Genomic DNA, 24,513 nt, shown 5'->3' with positions numbered 1-24,513 from the left:
CCAGTTTTTTGATGAGTCAGCAAAGGCTGGATCTGTTTACTGGTGGACTGGGGGCCTAGGGCCCTGTCCTCACCTTGGTAGTCTTATTCTAAAAATTTGGTAATAAATATCACTAGTGCCATAGGGGCAAACTTTGCTTTTTATCTTTATGGTAAAAATAAAGATGAAACAAGTCCAGTCCTGAGCTGGTGAAATAGTAATACCAATTACTTTTTGTTATTTCGAAAATATGTATAGACATTCATGCCTGTATATCAAGCCAATATTGCATTTCTAGGCAATTTCCTTCTTAAGGCAATCTTGTGCCGTTTTATTACTTAGGGTTTCCACATACTGGATTTTCCTAAGGAGAGGCACATGGCTATTATTTGTGATTTAGATTCTTGATATATAATAACTCCCATAGGCTTTGTTGTTTTTAAACAAAAACAACTGGTCTATACCCACTTGCTAAGTATATCCTCAGTTTGCAAAATGAAGTAAAATAATTTGATTTTATATCTTGCACCTGACTTTCCTTGTTACTCTTTGAGCATTCGAATGACTTTGAGATTTTATAATACAGAGATTTTCTGTAGTCTAACCTTAGGGAAAATTCATTACCTCCTTGGTAATTACTTGATGGTATGAAAAATACCTGCTCAGTGATCAGTCTCATTAATAGATCTTTTTATTTTTTCAATTACAGTTTACATTCAATACTTTAAAAAAATCTTTTGTCAACCCTATTTTTAAAAATTGATTTCAGAGAGGAAGGGAGAGGAAGAGAGAGATAGAATCATCAATGATGAGAGAGAATCATTGATTGTCTGCCTTCTGCACGCCCCCTACTGGGGATTGAGCCCATGTAACCCAGGCATGTGCCCTGACCGGGAATCAAACCGTGACCTCCTGGTTCATGGTTTGACACTCAACCCCTGAACCACACTGGCCAGGCACACTCAATACAATTCTGTACCAGTTTCCAATATACAGCTTAGTGGTCAGACAATCATATACCCTACAAAGTGCTCCCTTGTTATTCCAACCCCTCGCCTGGCACCATACATATTTACCACAATATCATTGATTATACTCCCTATGCAGGGCTTTCCATCCCTGTGACTGTTTTGTAACTAGCAATTTGTAATTTTTTTTATTCCTTCACCTTTTCACCCTGCCCCCCAAACCTCCTCCCCTCTGGAAACCATCAGTCTGATCTCTGTATAAGGAGTCTGTTTCAATTTTGTTTGTTTATTCTGGTCTTTAGATTCCACATGTCAGTGAAATCATATAGTACTTATCTTTCTCTACGGACTCATTTCACTTAGCATAATAGCATAATACTCTTTAGGGCAGTGATGGCGAACCTTTGAGCTCGGCGTGTCAGCATTTTGAAAAACCCTAACTTAACTCTGGTGCCGTGTCACATATAGAAATTTTTTGATATTTGCAACCATAGTAAAACACTTACATTTTTGATATTTATTTTATATATTTAAATGCCATTTAACAAAGAAAAATCAACCAAAAAAATGAGTTCGCGTATCACCTCTGACACGGGTGTCATAGGTTCGCCATCACTGCTCTAGGTCATCAATCTTGTCTTGACTGACTTGGAAAGAACCAAGAAAACAATTTGAAGTATTTGATCAGTCAGAAGCTGTCCTTGACTGCTCTGAGTGACTTCTGTCCTCCTCACCTCCTCTGCCTGTGCCCCAGGCTGAATCATCAAATGCCTTACCGTCCATGCAGAGGAGTCCAGACCTCCCGTAGGGGCAGAGGCAGACGATGTCTGTCCCAGATTTGGGAACACAGGTGGCCCCGTTTCTACATGAGTTGTTTTCACACATTGCGAACTGGCACAGCTTGCCTGAGTATAGCCTTGGACATGCACAAAACCAGATTTCACCATCACTGAGAAGACAAAAATAAATTATTTATTCAATCAGAAAACGATCTTTTACACACATATACACATGCACGCATGCACACACGTAAATAAAATTACATCTTGTCTAATAAGTGGAATTGTTCTTTGGCCCTTTCTGGGAAGTGGAACTTTTTCTCCTCCTGTTCACTTTCTGTGTTATTTAACTTTTAATTATTTGTAGCTATGTACTTTGCATCGAAAGCAGATTAGCAGCTTTATAGATCATCTGAAGCCAGGAATTCTATTTTAAGCCACCTATTTTTACTTTTGATGTATCTCATCTCCCATTTCACACTAGGTGCCTTTTCAGAGTTCCATTAAATATGTGTGGCGTTGCCTCAACAAAGTGCTTCAAATATCTATTAAAATAAAACCATCTTAGAGAATTTCAAGCCTGGTGACCAGCGTCCTCCACAGAGGACACTGCCCTCCAAGAGTGCCCTTGTGGTAATTTGGAAAGAAAATCTCAGTGGGGAGCTGTGATGACTATACAACTCTCTGGCTGAAAATATGCTTGGTGGCCACAAGTGAGCGTGCCTGGGAGCATGCTGCGCTCAGGAAAAATCCTCCTCTCACCGGGCAGCCTTCTCTGGAGGGAAAGTGGCCAGAAGTCTGCTGTTCTGCCTCCCTGCACCCATCCCCCTTTTAGCTGGAGCCTCAGCAGACCCACCCCTCCATCACTCTCAGCGCAGCCAGCTGACAGGAGGGGCAGACCCTGAATCTTACTGTCGATCACAGTGATGAATGCACTGGCTTTTTTTTTTTTTTTAATTGGGGTTACTAAACTGGTAGCTTCTGGTGGCATCTGCCTGTTCCAAGGGGAGAGCCTGGCTGAGAGTAAATAACTAATACCAATCAACACCAGTATAAGAGGCTGAGGGACATAGATAATTAATGATATTACCTGGGCACCAGATCCAGCCATTACTCTGCAGTTATATGAGCTGATATATTTTAACCCCCTTTTAAATTTTGAACCAATTTAAGTTGGGGTTTTGTCATTTGCTGTTAAATGAATTCCATTTAATATTAATGTCCTTTCCTTCCTTTTTTTTTATCTTTCTTCTCATTATCAAGTCCACACACCTTGCCATATGCGGATCTTTAGGGTTTTATTTTTTCCTGCTTACATCTTATCTTCTAAATATGACTGTGAGCTCTTAAAGGTAGGTGTCAGGTGCATCCCGGAATTAGAAAGCTGGTATATTTTGTCTTTATGACTCAGCCTCCCAAGCTAGTTATAGATTTTGCCCATACCATGGTATTTTCTCTTGTCCTCATCATTCTGGTCTTTTGATGCTTTCCTTATGTATTTTAATCCCCTTAGTCCAAAATAAATTCGCTCGTAGGAAAGTCTCAGGTTTTTTTCATACTAATGAATACCCGACTTTGAAATCTGAAGAGGTTTCCTTTTCCAAATATATATATTGATTTCAGAGAGGAAGGGAGAGGAATAGAGATAGAAACATCAATGATGAGAGAGAATCATTTATTGGCTGCCTCCTGCACGCCCCCGATTGGGGATCGAGCCCGAAACCCGGGCATGTGCCCTTGACTGGAATTGAACCCAGGACCCTTCAGTCTACAGGCTAAGGCTCTATCCACTGAGCAAAACCAGCCAGAGCAAAAAATTTGTATGTTTTTTGTTAATCCTCACACAAAAATATTTTTTTCCCCATTGATGTTTTAAAAAAATATATTTTTATTGATTTTAGAGAGGAAGGGAGAGGCAGAGAGAGATAGAAACATCAATGATGGGAAAGAATCATGGATCAGCTGCCTCCTGCATGCTCCCCACTGGGGATTGAGTCCGCAACTGGGGCATGTGCCCTGACCAGGAATCGAACTGAGACTTCCTGATTCATAGATTGATGCTCAACCAGAGGCCCACTGGCCAGGCTCCCTGCTCCCCCATTGATTTTTTGAAAGGGTAGAAGGGAGGGAGGGAGGGGGGGAGAGAGAAACATCAATGTTAAGAGACACATATCAATTAGTTGCCTCCCGCAAGAGCCCCAACTGGGCCTGGGGATCGCTCCTGCAACCCAGGTACATGCCCTTGATTGGGAATTGAACCTACGACCCTTCAGTGATTCTCTCCCATCACTGAGCAACCGGCCAGGGACAGAAATATATATTCTTTTATATTAAGTTTCTACGTTAATGGGATGAGGCACCATGGAGAACCTTAATGTATCAGATAGCAGGTAAAGCCAGCTTTGGAGGGCTGTGAGGCTTTGAGACCCACAGATTTTGCTGACACATAAGGTGGTCCTGTAAGTGATCAGTAATGTACTCATTTTATATCTCTGATGGCAGCTTGCATAGGGCTTTACACGTAGTATACAGATATAGAATCTCATAGGTTTTCAGAGTTGGGAAAGAAAAAAGATCCATGTCACTAAGACGACAATAAAGCACCTTAGACATACGCTTCTGTTTCTTGCTACCAAACAAAGTTTTGAGGACTGCTGAGCCAAGGCTACTCCTTCTTGCCTGAGAATTGTACTAGTAAAAGTATAACCAGACTACCTGGCAGGTATAGAGATACCTTCAGGTGTGACTTAAAAGTGTTAGTTAGGAACTTGATGTTGTTGAGGGCCATGGATAAACCTAATGTAACTTCCCTTCCACTCACCTAACTTGGGGTTGGAAGCTCAGAATTTAGCATCTGTACTTTGGGAAAAAGTCTAAGAGAACAACACTCTTGCAAGCTGCATTCTGGAAGGACCAAATTAGTCTTTTTATAGTAAAGGAGAATGCCACATATGGGAACGTCAATGAATCTAAATATTGACTGATTGAAGTGCTTTAATCATACGCCCTCACCAGATTTGAGATGCAGGAAAGATGCTTTTATGTTAAAAATCAAGGAAAGCACTAATTTTAATCATGTCCTATTGATAAACCAAGCTTCGTTTCCTTTTTGCTTCCATCAGGTGTTGGGAGAAGTTGGTTGTATAAATTGACGCGGATCTGACTAACTGCGTGCATCTGCACATCCACAGGCAGCTAGAACAGAGAGAAAAATAGAAATTCTGTAGAAAACACTCCAAGAAAGGGGAAAATCACCTTCTCTGGCTAACCAAGGGCAAGTGCCCAAAGCCCTTTGGCCCACCGTACTATTCCACAGCATTATATTAAAAAGAGTCAGATTTAATCAATCAAGATTTTGTCTGATGATGGTAACTGTACACTTCACTTCAAATTTTACCTTCAAGTCCTGCTGGCGTGGCTCAGTGGTTGAGCATCGGCCTATGAACCAGGAGGTCGAGGTTCGATTCCCAGTCAGGGCACATGCCTGGGTTGCATGGGCTCGATCCCCAGTGGGGGATGTGCAGGAGGCAGCTGATCCATGATTCTCTCCCATCATTGATGTTTCTCTCTCTCTCTCCTTCTCCCTTCCTCTCGGAAACCAATAAAAATGTATATTTAAAAAAAAGAAAGAAAAGGAATGATTAAAACAAAAAAAACCAACAAACCAGAAAACAAATTGTACCATCAAGTCCAAAAGATTTCCTGGAGTGCCAGATAGTTTACCAATGATTTTAATAAAATATGTTTGCCACCAGCTGTGTAACACCTGGACTTAAAGGTTTCTCCTATTCAGGTTTTACCAAAGACCTGTTACTGAATCCCAGTTTCCTCAAAGCTAGCAAGTCAACTGTTTCTGCTGCCACTTAACGCACCTTGATGCCTCGCCACACCCTAAAGCGACTGGCAATGCCAAGAAGGACAGAGATGCCCTGAGGTTGAAGGACCTTATGTAACAGTTACTTTTGGAAGCAGTGATTAAACCACGTCACCTTCCTTCACCCAGTTCTTTTTAAATGTTGCCACACTGCCGTGAATTTGTTGGGTGCTGTTTAATTAGTTAGGGGAGAATAAAACACTTTTTCATTTGAGAACATTTTAAAAAGATAACCCTTCCCAGACCTATGAACCACACATAAACCTGTTTGCAAACTTTCTCTAGACAAGTCGGAGCACTTTTGTGATTAAAAGTAGGTCTGGCCCTAACCGGTTTGGCTCAGTGGATAGAGCATCGGCCTGCAGACTCAAGGGTCCCAGGTTCGATTCCGGTCAAGGGCATGTACCTTGGTTGCGGGCACATCCCCAGTGGGGAGTTTGCAGGAGGCAGCTGATCGATGTTTCTCTCTCATCGATGTTTCTAACTCTCTATCCCTCTCCCTTCCTCTCTGTAAAAAAAAATCAATAAAATATATATAAAAAAAACAGTAGGTCTGGAAGAGATCCCCAGTTATTGGCGAGGTTTATACCTGAACACTGTATTTAGTGTCAATTGCTGTCAACCAATATCTTCTGTGCACCTGCATCATGGACAGAGGCACGTGCCATGGGATATGTAAGACTCGTCTTTACTGTTGGGAGGGGAGACAGCATCAGTTCACAAACCGATCTCTGTAAGATGCAACATGTGTTATGTGGATTTATATGCATATTTCAACAGTGGCGAGGATTTTAAGGGCTTCTTAAAGCTGGTCTCTGGTCTGGTGCCAGAGAGGATGTTCCATGGGGCTTTTAAATGTGGATTCCTGCATTCCCCTTGCCCTTAGAGATTTTGATTTTGGGGTCAGGATTGAGATTTTGCATTTAATAAATGTCATCAGGTGATCCTGTGGCATAGCCTACTGTGAGTTCAAGCCAGCTTCCCTGAGACAAATTTTCTCACCAGAGTAAAAGCTTGGTGGCCATCAGTTACTATCATGCCATTAGTAGGATGCTAGGGCATTATAATTTTCTCTTTTTGGGGCTTCATTTTGACTTTTGTCAGACCTGTTTCTGAAAACACAATACAAAGATTAGAGGGTTTTTATTTTACTAGTGCCAAATATAGCCTATTGCATGTCCCTTATACTTAACAACATGAAGTAGAAAAAAAATTCAGTCATTTAAAAGCTTAGTTAAAAAAATACCAACTATCTAAGTAAACGCAAATATCTGTATAATTGGGCACTGTAACTACAGCATATTCGATTACAAGTCACAATATGGTTAGGATAGCAAATGACTATCATTAAGTTTCTATGGGTATCAAAAATTATCTTCAGAAAAATGGAACTGTTTAAAAAAATCAAAGCTGTTAGTTAGAAGGATGCCCCCTATTTACATAACACAGCCAGATGCCTCAAAACCTTCTAGAACTAAAAGGACCTCTGCATGTATTAACTTAAAAAAAAAATAAATCACTCTTCCTGCACTCTTTGTAGCTAAGGGATCATTAGCGGATTCAAAGTTGACCACCCACAGTGTCAAGAGAGGGAGCTTCCCAGTAGGAAAGTGTGCAGAATGAATCCTTATGAATAATGTCTGTAGATACTTCTGAAAACTAAAATTGCTATTGGCAGAAATAACCCATCTCTATGTATAGGCGCTTCTATTTATAGAACCACAGCACAGGCATAGGAAAGAATGCAAATGAGATCCCCAGTAGCCGCGGTTCAAGTGGAACTTCCATTCTTTTTTCATGAATTTCACACCACAGTAAGAGTCTGCTGATTACAAGGCAATACTTGCCTTCTCCCCAGTTTCCCTAAAGCATTGAACTCCTTTCAGATGAATTGTCAGCTGTATGTGCAACCTGGTGCTCCAGCACCACACATAGTCTTTCTGTTTACTAGTAAATATATTTTTATTGATTTCAGAGAGGAAGGGAGAGTGAGAAATAGAAACATCAGTGATGAGAGAGAATCATTGATTGGCTGTCTCCTGCACGATTCGGGGGATCAAGCCCACAACCTGGGCATGTGCCCTGCCCAGGAATCTAACTGTGGCCTCCTGGTTCATAGGTCGATGCTCAACCCCTGAGCCACACCTGCCGGGCCAGATATTCTTTCTTTGTCTCTAAGACAGAGCTGCCCAAACGGAGGTTACTTCTCACAGTAAGGCACCTCATCATATTTGACATTTTTCATTGTTTTTTCTTGCCTAAAAGTAGCCACAGGTGAAAATAATAGAAAAAAGTGATGCAAAACCAAAATTATCTTGAGGTGGCCTAGAAAGGGAACTTGGAGAACACAGTCCATGTAATATGCCCATGAACAGAGAACTCAGGGAAAATGTCCTCTGCTTCAGAAGCCTGTGTCTTTACATACGATTTTACGTCAGGCAGACACAAAGAAGATGAAAAAGGATAACAGCAATAATAGAAATCATAGCATCACACGTAAAGGAAGGATACATAAAACGAATAATTACAAACAGTATGAAAACATGTTTGTTTCTTCCTGTTCTTGGATCTGCCCAATTTAATCTCATGGGTATTTTAGAAAGAAAACTTGGATTTATGTTATAATCTCTCTCTCCCCTGTCTCCCTTCTTCTCTCTTTTAAAACCATGGTTCACTTTACAAAAAAGCTTCTATTGGTAAAGAAAGATAATCAGAAATTTCCTTTCCAGAAAAGGATGTCTTTTACATTTCCTTTGCCTCGTGGCCCACTAGTTCTTATGGAGTTAAAGCTTTGCTTCTAACAGAGGAGCCTCAGTAAACATCAAACCCCAAATAGGGAGCTAAAATGGCAAAACTGGCTATAATCTAAATAAATGATGCCGGCACGATGATGTGCCCGGCAGAGTACTTGGCATTGGTCAGCTGCTCATTATATGTTAGGGAAAGGAGGTTGGCAGAGGTGAAACATACAAGTAGTGAAGTCTGGGTCAGTCCATGGTGGGCTAAGAACAGAATGGAATCTGGTATAAAGAGATGTGGGCTAGGAAAGAAGGATGGGTGGAGGTTACTGATGAGTGGGAAAATATAATGATGAGTTAATAATTGTTAAATAAATATATCATTTCAATGTTTATAATTACCGTCCTCCAATTAAAAAAAATCCCAGGGTCTTAAGATTAGACTTTGTGACTAAACAACAACTTAATATTAGATTTTCTTACTCTGTGTTCATTGCAAAATTAGCCAGTCTCCTCTGCACTGTAAGGGCAATTTGGGCAGAATCTAATATTACAGAATCAGTAAATGCAGTGCTTATGGAGTTCTCAGATAATTTTCTGTAAAGATAATGTGCCGATTTGAATGCTATTTAAGGCCAGAAGAGTTGGTATAAGCTTTTAAAATGCCATTTTAACCTCTACTAAAAAGAAACAAAAAATTATCTTAAAACATTTGAGCCAATAAAGTGCTGCTTCACCCATTCCCTTGACTTCAGTAGTGTTCACATACATACAATTTCTACTCAGCTGTTTCCATGGTGAATTCAACTGTTGTCAGGAATGTGGACACAATGGTGGTGATTGTTCTTTTCTGATATTAAGACCTATTTATAAAATGGCTGTGGAGGAAAACCTATTCCTCACAAGCATAAGAAATAGTAAATAACAGCTCCTTAGAAAGATGCACATTGATGAACAAAGGAACATTCTTTGTGAGCATTGCTACATGCCTACATTGAATTTGCAACGAGAAATTTAATTTTTTTTGCTATTTCTCACTTAACTCCACGCCTTCTTTTTCCTCAAATCTTTATGCTCTAAAGAGTTTGGAAAAAACAAGAAATTTATTAAGTTTGATCTTAAACTAAGGTAAGGGTTTCCAGGTAGCAGTAGAGGGGTCGCAAAGGGGGAAAATGAAAATAGGAGGCTGTCCTGGATTTTCTTCCTCAATAGTGTCCATTTGTCTTCATCCACACCTGCTTTGCTTCATGTAGTGTGTGTGTAGTTGCACACGAGTGTGTTTCTGAACTAGGGTCATGAAGTTCTGACAGCTCAGGAAATGGCACCAGTGGCTGTCAGTGTGCAGAATTCTAGGAGACACTGCGAAACCACTCTTTGTATAATCCTTCCCCAGGAACACTGCCACTTGGAAGAAGTTCTTTGGTGTTATACTATTGAAAACCTCCCATGTGGATGTCTAAGGAACTGATCAAAAGTCTGCTTCTGCTTTGGAGGTGGGTGCATGTGAGTACAGGAGGACTACTATACTAGAACAGCTGGGTAAGTCCACATCTGCCCACTCACAGCCCTCTTAGCAGTGAGACATACATCCAAGCCAAGGACCTGGCCAAGGGGAGCGTCATCTTGAAGTATGAGCCGGATCCTACGAAACCAGACACCCTGCAGACACCACTATATGGCCTTTCCCTGCCATCCACACAACACAATGGGACACTGCAGTGGTATACTCACTTGTTCAAACTTTTTAGTTTGAACCTGCCACTTAGAACAAGAAGGTGACATCTGGAACTGTCCCAAATCCTCTTATTTGGATTCCATGGCCTGAACAATATAGACCAGAGATTACTGATTGGCAAAATGTTTAATGCCTACCTCTTGAACTACACAAAGGATAGGCACAGACACAAGGTTTGGTACACAATTATAAGGAAATATGAAATTTGCCATCTGATGTTTTATGGACTGTACAGAAGTTCATTTCCCTAGTCCCAAACCCAGTTCGGACCTTCAGCTCATGCAGCTTCCTCCCTGTACCATATTTGCACATTTATGTTAGTCCAGACAATATTCCCCATTCATTTGGAAAAATGTTGGAAGCAATTTTGGCTTTGACGCTTTTATCCTTCTACAAATAGTTGCTCATATCCTTTCCAGTCTCTAAACCCCAGGTTTCACCCTCACATGAGATGACTTCCCTCCCTACTCTACAGATAGGATTGCAGTTGTCAGCATCAACCCTGGATTTCCCACATCATGTCTTCCTGACTTATTTCTCCATCCTTCTTTTCTTTTACCCCATTTTGGGGTAAAGGATTTTGGGCCAGGAAATAATTATATTATGTATTAGAATTATCATTCTGGGGGAAATGTATTGGAGGGTCACTGAGAGAAATTCTGATATACTTTCCTCTCTTCTTACTCTTGTTGGGAACTTGTGCAGGAAACTCAGTGGTTTCAGCAGCACCTCCTCAAGGTGAGTTCCCACTGAGAAGGTTCAGCCCATGCTCCAGTTGGCTTCCCAGCTAAACTCAGATGGCCCGGGGGCTGATTCCCAGCAAGTATCAGCAGAATCCCCAAGTGTGGCTTTTCAGTGAGTTCTGAGTCTTTAGGGGGTGGCTTGATGTAGAGTTGCTCATGCCCTCAGTGGGCAAAATCCTCCCAAGTTCAGCAGCCCTGTCGGTGGTTTCTAGTGAGGTCCCTGGAATGCCAGATCACAGCTTCCCAATGAGTTTCATTAGCAGCATTGCTGGCTGCTTCCTAGTTTTTTTCATCATCAATGAGGGTAGCTTCCTCTGGACCAGTCCCAGCCTGTGGAACCTCAGTGAACTTTTCTACATCCAATGACCACCCTCTTTCCAAGGTGGTCTAAATGCCAGCTGGTGTGTGTGTGTGTGTGTGTTCCACACTTGTTCCTTCCTTGAGTGCTCTTTCTCAGCCATAGAAGTAGGGATTACAACCTACATTCACTATATCTAAACCCTTTAAAGTATTCTTTACCTTTAGAAGTTACTCCTGTTATTAATAACTAGAGGCCTGGTGTATGAAAATTCATGCTCTCGGGGGTAGGATGGGGTGGGGGGGGTGTTGGTCCTTCAGCCCGGCCTGCGCCCTCTCGCAGTCTGGGACCTCTTGGGGGATGTCCACCTGCCAGTTTAGGCCCGCTCCCTGGGGGATCAGGCCTAGGCTGGCAGTCAGACATCCCTCTGGGAGCCTGGGAGCCCTCGGGGGATGTCCAACTAACGACATAAGCCGCAGTCAGACATCTTTAGCGCTGCTGAGGAGGCGGGAGAGGCTCCTTGCCACTGCGCTCGCAGCCTTCAGCCCGGCTTGTGACTGAGGGGAGCTCCCCCTGTGGAGATTCTGCCCTCTGGTGGTCAGTGTGCATCATAGCGACTGGTTGTTCCCAGTTGTTCCACTGTTACAGTCAATTTGCATATTACCCCCTTTTTTTTAAAAAAAAAATTATATTTCATTGATTTTTTACAGAAAGGAAGGGAGAGGGATAGAGAGTTAGAAACATCGATGAGAGAGAAACACTGATCAGCTGCCTCCTGCACACTCCCCACTGGGGGTGTGCCCTCAACCAAGGTACATACCCTTGACCGGAATTGAACCTGGGACCCTTGAGTCCGCAGGCCAACGCTCTATCCACTAAGCCAAACCAGTCAGGGCTTTCATATTACCCTTTTATTATATATGATTATTTTTTGTTGATTTTAAATTTTTTATTTTGAAATAATTTCAAAATTATAGAAAATTTTCAAAAAGAATAAAAAAAAGCCTCCCTATTGTCAGCACTCCAATTTATCATTGTTCATGTTTTGCCACATTTTTCTCACTCCCTCTTTCTATATATATGAATAAAATTATTATTAAGCCATTTCAGAGAATGTAGCAGATATCATGCCACTTAAACCCTAAAAACTGTATATTCTCTAAAAACAAATTTTTTATCTTATGGTGTAATTTTCAAAATCAGGAAATTTAACATTGCTGTCATATCATTATCTATTCTATAATCCATATTGAAATTTCAATTGTCCCAATAATATCCTGTATTTTAATTTATAGTTGGCATATCTCTTTAGTCTCCTTAATTTGTAATTTTTTCTTTGTCTTTCTTGATATTGACATTTTTGAAGAGCAGAGGATCATTTTGTCGAAGGTCTCTCAATTAGGTTTGTCTGCCATTACCTCACAGCAGGATCCAGACTATGTGTTTTTAGTAGGAATCCCACATAAGCGATGTACATCCTTTTCAACATCACAACAGGAGGCCCGTTCTGTCTGTGTGCCGCTCTTTTGTCGATGTTAGTGGTGATCACCTGATAAGGTGGTGTCTGCCAGATTCACTGTGAGGTTACTGATTTCTAATCGACAGCCAGATGAAGAGATACATAGAGCGAGGTCTTGAACAAAGGACCTCTGTCCTTGTCCTCTGTCCTTGTGACCCAGCACAGGGGCAACTGGAAGTGTATTGGCTCCCCAACGTGGAAGCTCCCCGAAAAGGCTAGTTAATAATTGTTCATATTAAACTATCCTAAGTTAACCCTGTGGCTTCTGTCTCCTGAGTGTACCCTGAGTTACACACAGAGAAGCAAGCCAGTCGGGGGGAGGTTATTACGGAAATTAAAGTGGAAGTGCAGATAAATGAATGGATGTGGGGTATGGAGAGAAGTAATTTGATAGATGTTTAGAGGAAAAATATCTACCTAACCTGTTAATTGGTTTCTGGTTTGGACAACTGAGTAGATTTTGATGGCATTCTTGGAACTGAAGAATACAGATTTGGAAAGTAGAGGGAGAATATGATGAGCTCATTTCTATACATACATTATTTGAAACATCTATGGATATCCTCGTGAATATGTTCAGTGGTATTGAAATAGGTTATGAATATAAAATTCTTAGGTTATGGATTATAAAATTTGAATATAAGAGAATGTATGAATTACAATGCTACTTGGTATTGGGGGAAAGGCAATTGAAGGAAAATAAACTTTGACTCAAATACCAAAAGAATTTAAAGTGCTAGACCAGCTATTTGCCATATCAATGAAATAAGAAAGGTTGCATTAAAAGTATTTATGCATTATAATTTTGTTATCACTGCATGGTAAGATATTATGTGTGTGGGCTCATGTATGGCAATGTTCTTTTTAAGCTTACTGAATACATATTGTTATTTTATTTAAGATCTTTCAATATTATATTTATTTCTGTATACCTTTTTAAATTAAGTCTATTGGGGTGACACTGGTTAATAAGATTATATAAGTTTCAAGTGTATATTCTATAAAACATCATCTGTATATTGCTTTGTGTGCTCACCACGCAAAGTCTAATCTCCTTCTGTCACCATATATTCGACCCCCTTTATCCTATTCAACCCCCCACTCTTCTTTAACAAATATATACATTCACGTGTATTCAGGGAGAACTGCCTGAACAGAAAGCATCCAGCTCATTTGAATGCAACTGTTGACAATGACAACGAGGTCAACAATGATGATAATTCATTATAAAATGAAACATCTGGAGTGAGTGCTGACCTGGATAGGATGCCAGGGCAACGGGTGTAAACTGAAACTCTCCAAAGAAAACTGGGGGTGTGTATGGTTGCTCTCCGCTTGGAGTAATATTTCCCCGTAGCCTATTGTTACACTGAACACACTAATTAAGTGTAAAGAATTCCCACCGCTTATGGGTGAGTTTGATAATTCTGAAGTATAATGGCTGTGGTTTTATTTTAACTGCTATATTAACTGTAAAAGCATTCTAGGAGGGTTCAGATTCACATCTACTTAGGGCATGAGTGTAGAGTAATATTTTGTATTAAGTATTAAAACTGAGATGCAAAGCTCAGAGAATGGAAAACAACTTTCCTGAAAAAAGAACTGCTGATAATACATCATTGCTTTGCTATCTTTTTTTTCCCCTTTCATCTTGAAAGGGATATTTGAGTTTTAAAATCAAGAGGTTGAAAGTGGCTTAAGGCTTTTTCAAGTAAAAGTTTAAGTTTTCAACTTCTTTGCACTGGAAAAGACTAAATCTCTCCATGGAATCAGTTAACGGGAAGTTAAAATGGACCGTGCTATTTCTTTGGAAACCTTGTACAATGGCCAGCCTTCATCAAAAGGTGTTTTCGGCCGGAGGGAGGGAGGCTTCTCAGTTCAGTGACCTTATGGACAGCAAAGGACAGTTTAAAAGGCATTGGTACCTGTTTAACACTTTTTTTGACACTCTATTAGAGGTGACGATTTTCTTTTACATTAAATGGATAAAAAAAGACAGAGTCAACTTTCCCTGCTGTTTCGATAGTTTCAATTAGTTTCGTTCCCCTCAATTGCTCCATCAGATGGGCGAGATAAGATTTCACTATTTGGGGGACCATTTTAAGCCTCTTTTCCAGCAGTTTGTTATTTTTACAGCTCCAATGATTCACCATAAAATGCGTCTCCATCTGCAGGAAGCAATTCTAAAATTGCTTCACTCAACAAATCCAAAACTGCTAGGCTCACTATAGCACAGAAATAGACCTGGTTCGGAAAGGGATTACCTATTGGGCTCAGAAAATCTTTTTCTGAGGCAGGTTATGGCATGTAGCAGACCTCTCAACGGCAGAGGTAACTTTTATTTTTATTGAGAATCATTTGAAATTTTGTTTCATTGGTTTTAACTATTTCTTACTTTTTCTTTTAGAGAGAGAGAAAGGTGGAGGGGGAGAGAGAGAGAGAGAGATATGAGAAACATCTATCAGATGTCTCCAGTATGCACCCCCTGACCGGTGGTTGAACCTGAAACCTGGGCATGTGCTCTGACCGGGAATTGAAGCTGTGACCTTTCAGTGCACGTGGCAATGTTCAATCAACTGAGCCACACCCGCCAGGGCTTAACTATTTCTTGATGTTAAAAAAAAGTGTATTTCCTGGTAACTAACCTATATGTGTAAGTTATTAGTTGTTACAAACTCTACAATCCACTCCACACTGAATTAAAATGTTCTTTGCAGCTTAAAATTGTATTTAAATAGACACATACTTAAATTCCTTTTTCTCAGAATGTATTAAATCTTAAAATTGAATTCATTTCAAAATTCATTTCATGTAATCCCTACCTCCTCCACCCCCCATGCCCCACCACCTTCCATGGCATATAGATACAAAATATTAGCCTTCAGCATGGAGAAGTTCTTTCTATTTCTCATATAATAGAGTTAAACTTTGGCATAGATTTTTATCTAGACGAAAGTGTAAAATGAGTTAGAAAATCTTGATTTATTGTAGTTATTTTAAATCTGAAGTAAAACAAATACGAAAAGTGCAGGTAAGGAGATACAGTTGTTTGCTAGTTGGATCCCACGTGGAAGCTCCTGCTATCCTTGGGACCTAGAGAGGTTAATTATTCTACAGGATTTTTATAAAGAGTTGGGAGTGTTTCAAACAGTGAACAACATGTAAGGAGATATGAGAGAAAGCCTGACATGCCGCAGGACTTGAAAGCAACCATTTCGCTTACAGTTCAGAAAAGGGGAGGGGATTTGAAAAACCAGGCAGAGGCTAGATCGTGCAAGTATGTCTCTGATTTTATATAAAAATATTCCAACATTAACTTAAACTAATTAGTGTTAAATATCTGTATGATTCCAGAAACATGTAATGATATGTAAGTTGCAACATAGCATATTTTCAAAATGATAAACTATTTAGGAATTTGGTAATAGGGTGATAAGGAGATGATGAAGTGTTAAAGAAGTTAGTTTCTGCTTTGAATTTTTTTTAGTCCTTTATTTTTATAGATGTCTTATAATACTTCTATCCATATACTGACCTTTTATTCTGACTGCTACCTTAACTGCCTATCACACATTTTTGGGAGATGACTATAAATTATGAAAAGTTGAAAGTTCCCCCAAAAGTGTTCAATCAAATGCTATAAAATTGAGTGTTGACATTTTCCAAAAGTTCAGAAAGTGCAATAGCAGTAGTTTCAGAGTGTTGAATATTACCATGGAAGAAAACTGTACCTGAGAAAATTAAATATGAGGATAGAAGGTGAAGACACTTTTATATTTGTCATAAAAGGTTGTTTTCTTGTTGCTAATGGATATAATTAAGCAATTAATTATTTATATTGTCCTTCAAATCAGACATGGTGGGTGGGCAGGTGGGTCAGGACATTGTCTGGCTCATTGTTTGCAATAAAATGCAAACTGTCAACCTAGAAACAAATTGATAGAATATGAGCCCATTAGTGAGATAGCATTTGAGGCATAAGGTTCAATTAGATATTAATCTAAGCTTCAAATATGTAAATACACTACCTTGTTCTAAGGAAATGTTAATGCAGTTTATTTATGTTAAGGAAAGAGTATAATAAGAATATATCCAGACTTTAAGTGACCCAAACTTAAAGGACCTTAAATAAAAGGGAAATAATTGTTGACTTCTGTGAAAGAACAGGGATGTTGAGCATAAATATTTGAAAATATGTTCTATTTAACATTTATATAACATCTTTTCCCACAATCTTAATGATTTCATTTGCTTCAGTTGTTATTCAAATCAACTAAAAGTGTATCAAGCTACTATAATATGAATTATATTATAGTATTAGTTATTATCTATAATAATAAAAGTGTAATATGCAAATCGACCGAACAACCGAACAGCAGAACGACTGTCCAGACAACCTTCTGGATGAAAATGCTATGACACGTACTGGCGCCTGGCCAGCCAAGGTGGGTGCAATGTGATTGGTCAGGGGGCCCTGCCATCGCCCCACAATCGCCCTGCAGAGGGAGGCCCTGGCCACCAGCCAGCAAGGCAATCAATCAGGGGGCTCCGCAATTGCCCCAAAGAGGGAGGCCCAGGCCACCCTCTGTGGGGCGATCATTGGGGGGCTCTGCAGAACTGGAGAACCAGGGGTGTGTGGCGGTGAATGCCAGCAGCCAGGCCAAGGCGGGTGCAGGAGGGGGGCGGGGCCAGGAGGCAGCCAGGGCTGCGAAGGCCTACCCTTGCACGAATTTTGTGCATTGGGCCTCTAGTATAATATAAGAGAAAACAGAGGGATAATAGTTGAATAAGCATTTAGGTTTTAGGAGATGTAAAAAAAATTATTTAATTTAACATCTGCTTTATTTTAGAGATGAAGGAACTGAGACCTTTAGCACAGATAGTTAGAAGCAGAGCTGGAACCAGAAATAAATCCCTTATGAATAAAAGGAATAACTTTAGCTGGTTAACCTGTCCCAGTCATTCTATAAACCTGCCTACTTTATGGATGACTGTAAGGCTAGTGTTGGGTTTTACCTATTCGGTTCTTTTCTTTTTAAAATATATTTTATTGATTTTTTACAGAGAGGAAGGGAGAGGGATAGAGAGTTAGAAACATTGATGAGAGAGAAACATCGATCAGCCGCCTCCTGCACACCCCCCACTGGGGCTGTGCCCGCAACCAAGGTACATGCCCTTGACCGGAATTGAACCTGGGACCCTTCAGTTTGCAGGCCGATGCTCTATCCACTGAGCCAAACCGGTTAGGGCACCTAGTCAGTTCTTAATCCACCTGGCATCTTTCAGTAAGGTGCATCTATCAATCAACAAGGTAAACTAATTTCTTCTTGCCCTTACACACTTTTCAACTTCAAACTCTGCTACCTTAAATCAAACACTTAATTCTTCCTTCAATGAAGTATTGAGCCCTCTGTAGTTCCTAGTACCCTTCCCCTAAATCTTCCTCTTCTTCACATGAATAATTCTTATTTAATTTTCAGGGAGAAGATCAATTGCCTTTTTTTGTTTTGTTTTTCCAGAAAGCTTCCCACAAACTTGATAGGTCTGTTGGGAATGGCATCTCTTGTCTTTCGCTCCCACTTGGCTGCATAAGAACAGGCTTTGGCCCTGAAACACTTCCTTACAAAGAGATAGAGAGCCCACACAGCCTGTGCTGGGTATATCACCCTGTGTGGGAATACCCTGTTTCACCTTCAACGAATGCTCTTTTGTTCTGTCTAAGCATGTATGTCAAAGGCCCTTAGTCATGCTTTGAGTTTCAGTATTTCAGACTCCATGGGGAGGAGTTAGGGTCCCGCTGCAGCACAGAGCGGTTTGTGTAGGCCATGGCCCTGCATCAGCTGCTGGGCTGGGAAGAGAGGGACTTGCTGCCATGAGAGACGAATGCACGTTATTGGGGCTGACCTTGTTGTCCCTTCCACAGAAGAGTAAAGAAAGAGTAAGTGAAGCTTTGTTCCACTGAGTACTCGACTGTGCTTTCCTTGGCAACTTTGATACCGAGATGCAGGAGGGCCAAGTGTTTGACGTCCTCCCTTGGGACTGGTCCTCGGTGCACCATGCTCTGCTCTACACCTTCCATGAACTTGGGCAAGTGTTTCTCTCATCACCCCAAAGCACTTTGTGCATATTTTATATTAGTAGTTATCAAATTACTGGGGGATATGTGTCTGTCAGTCCAACTATACTGTAAGTGACTTGGAAGACCAGGTACACTGAACTGAAACAGTTGCCCTCCATAACTTCTTAAATTTTTCTCATAATTTTCATGACTCTGAGCATTGTCTATTTAATTATGAATCCCAAATCTATATGTCCATTCTAGCTGTTTTTCATGAGTCCTAAGGTTTTATTACCCTATACCTTCTAAGTAGTTCTTCTCTCATTATATGAATCACAGTGCATTGAATAATTTGTTCATACGTCAGGCCTCTCAATGCCAAATATTACATCTAAATCATTTTGTATACATAATTCTTATGCATTAAGTACATGTATCAGTTTGCTTAGGTTAATTTTTATAGACTTTATATTTTATTATTATTTTTGTTTTTTAATCCTTACATGAGGATATTTTTTCCATTGATTTTTAGAGACTAGATAGAGGAAAGGGAGGAAGTGGAGAGAATGAGAGAGAGAGAGAGAGAGAGAGAGAGAGAGAGAGAGAGACATTGATGTAAGAGGAACACATTGATTGGTCCTTGCATCCTAAATGGTCCCCAACTGAGTCTGGGGATCAAACCTGCAACCCAGGCATATGCCCTTGACCAGGAGTCAAACCCAAGACCTTTAGGTGCGCAGGCCGACACTATTAACCACTAAGCCACACCTGCCAGGGCAAGACTTTATATTTTAGAGCAATTTAAAAGTTCAGTGAAAAATTGAACATGCAGTACGAAGAGTTCCCATATAGTTCCTGTTCCCACTCATGCAAAACCTCTCCTGTTATGAACATCCCACACCAAAGTAATACATTTGTTAGAATTAATAAATCTATATTGACACAGCATTATTACCCAAAGTCCATAGCTTACTTTAGTATTCACTGTTGGTGTTGCACATTTTATGAGTTTTGACTAATATATAATGACATATATCCACCATTATAGTATCACATAGACTAGTTTCACAGCCCTAAAAATCCTATGTGCCCCACCAATTCACCTCTCCCTTCCTCCTAATTTCTGCCTTTTTCTAGAATGTCATATACTTTCAGATTCCTTTCACTTAATAATATGCATTTAAGTTTCCTCCATGTAATGTATGGCTTGGTATCTCATTTCTTTTTAGTGCTGAATAATATTCCATTGCCAGTATGTACCACAGTTTATTTACCCATTCACTGTTGAAGTACATCTTGGTTTGGCAATTATGAATAAAGCTGCTATTGCTTAGTTATTTTCATAATGTAAAATACATTAAAAACTATTACAATATATGGAAGTGTATAGAGCAGTAAGTATTGATACTGAGGCCTTTCCCATTCCTCTCACTTGTGTTCCACTCCCCACAGATAAGTTGGGTTAATAGTTTGGTGCACAGCTTTCTGGTCACCTCTCATGGCAAGTTTATTGAATGAATGAACCAGTTTAAGAGCCAAGGTGTTAGTTAATTAAGTTCAAAACATCTATTGAGTCCTATAGTAGGCTAAATAATGTCCCACAAAGATACTGGCTCCTAATTTATGGAACGTGTAAATGTTACCTTACAAGGGAAAATGTGTCCTTGCATCTATAATTAAGGCTCTTGAGATGGGGAGATTATACCTTAGATTTTCAGGGTGGGTCCCAAATGTCACTACAAGCATCTTTATAAGAGAGAAGCTCACCAACTCACACCATACACAAAAATAAACTCAAAATGGATAAAAGACTTAAACGTAAGACGGGAAACCATAAAAATACTAGAGGAATCCACAGGCAGCGAAATCGCAAACATATGCCGAAGAAATTTCTTCTCTGATAATGCTCCTAGGGCAATGGAAACTAAAGAGAAAATAAACAAATGGGACTACATCAAAATAAAAAGCTTTTGCACAGCAAAGGAAACCATCAACAAAACAACAAGAAGACCCACTACATGGGAGAACATATTTGCCAATGATACCACCGATAAGGGTTTAATTTCCAACATTTACAGGGATCTCATGAAACTTAACAAAAGGAAGATAAAACAATCCAATAAAAAAATGGGCAACGGACCTAGATAGACACTTTTCGAAAGAGGACATACAGAAGGCTGAAAGACATATGAAAACCTGCTCAAAGTCACTAATTATACGAGAGATGCAAATCAAAACGACAATGCGTTATCATCTCACACCTGTCAGAATGGCTATCATCAACAAATCAACAAACAACAAGTGTTGGAGAGGATGTGGAGAAAAAGGAACCCTTCTGCACTGCTGGTGGGAATGCAGACTGGTGCAGCCACTGTGGAGAACAGTATGGAGCTACCTCAGAAGACTAAAAATGGAACTCCCATTTGACCCAGTGATCCCACTACTAGGAATATATCCCAAGAAACCAGAAACGCCAATCAGAAAGGATATATGCACCCCTATGTTCATAGCAGCACAATTCACCATAGCTAAGATTTGGAAACAGCCTAAGTGCCCATCAGTAGATGAATGGATTAGAAAACTGTGGTACATCTACACGATGGAATACTATGCTGCTCTAAAAAGGAAGGAACTCTTACCATTTGCAACGTCATGGATGGAACTGGAGAGCATTATGCTAAGTGAAATAAGCCAGTCAATGAAGGAAAAATACCACATGATCTCACTCATTCATGGATAATAGAGACCATTATAAACTTTTGAACAATAATAGATACAGAGGCAGAGCTGCCTCAAACAGATTGTCAAACTGCAGCAGGAAGGCCGGGGAGGGTTGTGGGGCAGGAGGTAGGGGGGTAAGAGATCAACTAAAAGACTTGTATGCATGCATAGAAGCATAACCAGTGGACATAAGACATTGGGGGATAGGGGAGGCTAGGGGACTGTCTAGGGTGGGGGGATAAAATGGACAAAAAAAAAAAAAGAAAAAAAAAAAGAATTTGAACTATGGCAGTGGCAGCAGTACTGAGGAGGATAGGTTTGAATTTAAGAGACTTTTCTGAAATGGAATTGAAAATATTTAGTAATTACATAATTTTGAGCCAAATTACCATTCTTGAGTCAACTTCTTGTCCTTAATAGTAATTTCTGCTTAGATTTTTTGGGCTTTCCATATCTAAGTCATAGCAGTTCTGAAAAAAATATGGGCATTTTTTGGAAAAAATTTATCAGAGATAAATATTATTTTAAAAATGTGATTAATTTAAACAATCTTTTCCCACATTCTTGATAGTGTTTTTTTGAAGTGTAAATCCATTAAAAATGAATCAAAATAGAAATTTACACCATACACAACTTCCATCAAGTAAATATTTCTAATAGAATGAATTAATTTTAGGTGACCTCAAATGCCATTTGAATGACGAATCAAGTTATTGTTAATAGACATAACTATACTGTCAAGTGTTAAAAATCCCAGAGAAAAATATAAGATTAAATAAATAGCATTCTAACTATGCATCGATGAAATCATTTTGCTAATAATCAAATAAGCTAGTCAGACTAGGAAGTAATGAGTTTTTAATGCATCTTTCTGAAGAATAAATGCAATTCTTGTTCAAATGAAGTGAATAACCATGAAGTCAATACCAGGCTGCTCTGTATTAGTAATAATTGCTTTATAAAAGGTTAATAAATGTCAAGTAAAACCATCTATGACCTGTCTAAAGGTTAAGCTGAAAACAGCTGAAATGAAAAAAGAAAGCACAGATGATTACATTTATTGACTGACACTGACACTTTAGAGAATAGGCAATTCTGGAATGATTAATTGATAATTAAATTGGAAACTAGCATCTTTAACCTCTAAACATGAAGATAATTTAAGAGTCTTGGCAGACTCAGACTGCCTACTAATAGATTTCCCTTCCCCCTGTTTTCTAAGGATCAACAAAATCAGTGGCTAGTTTTATTTCCAAATATCTGGATAACATGTGTTGAGTTAGCAGAGAAGATATCCACAAGTAGATTCCCACAGCACAGGGTGGGGTGGAGCCCCAAATGTCACTCTCTTCTCTAACATCCAACAGGGGTTCCAATCATGTTGGGAATAATGCAAACACTCAGACTAGGATACAAGAACTTGCTGATATGATCTTGCCTTCTCTTGCGTACTCTCTCACCACTCCTTCAAAAACATATGCTTCAGCTAGTAAACTACATGCAGTTCCTCCAAATACTCCATGCTTTTGCTTACACCCAGAACACCATGTCCCTTCTTCAACTGAAAAGCTATTTCCTATTTATGAGTCAAGATCCTCTCTTGTTATCTCTTCTGGGAAGCATTCCCTGATCCCTCCAGGTGGGGTTCCTTTATCACAGGATTGAACAGTATATTCACATTTTAGCCTTACTCATCCCCCTCCCTTGCTCAACTGTGCAGTCCTTTAGGACACAGGGCGACTCATACTCTCAGTATGTAGCAGAGTGTCTGGCCCATATCAGGTGCTCAATAAATGCCTGTTGAACAAATACATGAATTTCTTAGGGGGTAAAGAGAGAATATTTAACGACAGAAGGCTAGAGGAGCAGCCTTTCTGTTAATTTTGGCTGAAACCTAAATTTTATAGGGTGATGTCATGAGAATGTTTTAAAAAAGAGAGCACCATTTATTTCCAGTTGATGTGAGCCTTTCCTCTTCCTTAGTGCAATAATCGGGAAATAATCAGATGCAGCTATGTAGTTTGCTTTGAACCTTCCCTGTGAAATCAACTGTTTTCATCTGTCTCTCCCTTCTAGTATGGCTATTGGAAAAATTCATAATGATTTTTAATGACACGGAACAGCCTGCAGGGGTCACCCATGTTCCTTTTTTCTTTTTATTTATTTATTTATTTCTTAGCACAGAATAACAGCATTAACCAATACATTAGTCTTCCCTAGATGTAAATGTTTGGTATATTAAAAGATCCAGTTTTTGTTGGTACCCTGCTGTGCAATGCCTTTGCTTTTTTTAATGAGCTTTATTATCTCTCAGAAAATAAGTATAATGGGAGGTGGTCCATGAGAAATCAAATTACATGTAATTTCTCTTACTAGCAAGCAAGAACATCTCACTTTTTGCACAGCACACAGCTTTCTCATGCATTCAGGGCTCAGGCAGATCCTAAGGATGTGCAAGTGCATAACAGAGACCAGAGAGGTCCCAAGCAACCTACCTTTCCTTGGCTGAGAGAACCTGCACATGGGTGCAGAGGAGATGTCAGAGAACTCGGTGGGACTTTAAAAGCAGGGGGAAGAGTTGAAAATGACCTCAGTGTTTAATAGTTTTTCCAGCTCACACACAGAACCTTCAGCAGAAAATGGAAGCCTTACTGGCTTGAGGTATTGGAGAACAATCACTGTGCAATCTTTTACTAGATGCTAAACTATTTAAGTAGAGGGGTGACTGCTAGGAAGGCAAGCCAAAAAATAAAAACAAGGCAAATAATAATTGAATGCAGATATTTGTGGCTGCACATTTTGGGGGAGGTAGACTTCATACATTTATTCTAGGCAAGTTTTCCAAACAAACAAAGAAAACGAAATAACAACCCTCAGGAGGGAAATAGGCAGAATCCAGAGTTGCTACAATATACTATCTAAAAAAGGCCAATATTAAAAAAATATGAGGCATGCAAAGAAATAAGAAAGTGGGACACATATTTAGGGAGAAAGTCATGAATAAAAACTGAGAGTCCCTGGACATTGGATTTAGCATACAGATAGTTAAAAAAAGCTATTATAAATACGGTCAAAGAACTAAAGAAAATGATGTTTAAAGA

The 24,513-nt window shown here is 39.7% G+C and overlaps 1 protein-coding gene across 1 annotated transcript in view; it reads right to left on the bottom strand.

Moving 5' to 3' along the window:
- Nucleotides 1-24,513, bottom strand: part of EYS (eyes shut homolog) — a 1,264,258-nt gene that overhangs the window by 107,052 nt on the left and 1,132,693 nt on the right. Inside the window, 1 exon segment of the mRNA XM_036318417.1 lies at nucleotides 1,724-1,896. Within this exon segment, the coding sequence (XP_036174310.1) occupies nucleotides 1,724-1,896 (173 nt within the window).

Source organism: Myotis myotis, unplaced genomic scaffold (assembly GCF_014108235.1).
Source record: "Myotis myotis isolate mMyoMyo1 unplaced genomic scaffold, mMyoMyo1.p scaffold_m19_p_7, whole genome shotgun sequence".
Lineage (NCBI taxonomy): Eukaryota > Metazoa > Chordata > Mammalia > Chiroptera > Vespertilionidae > Myotis > Myotis myotis.
Note: the sequence above shows the minus strand (reverse complement) of the source record. Positions and strands in the feature narration are given on the sequence as shown.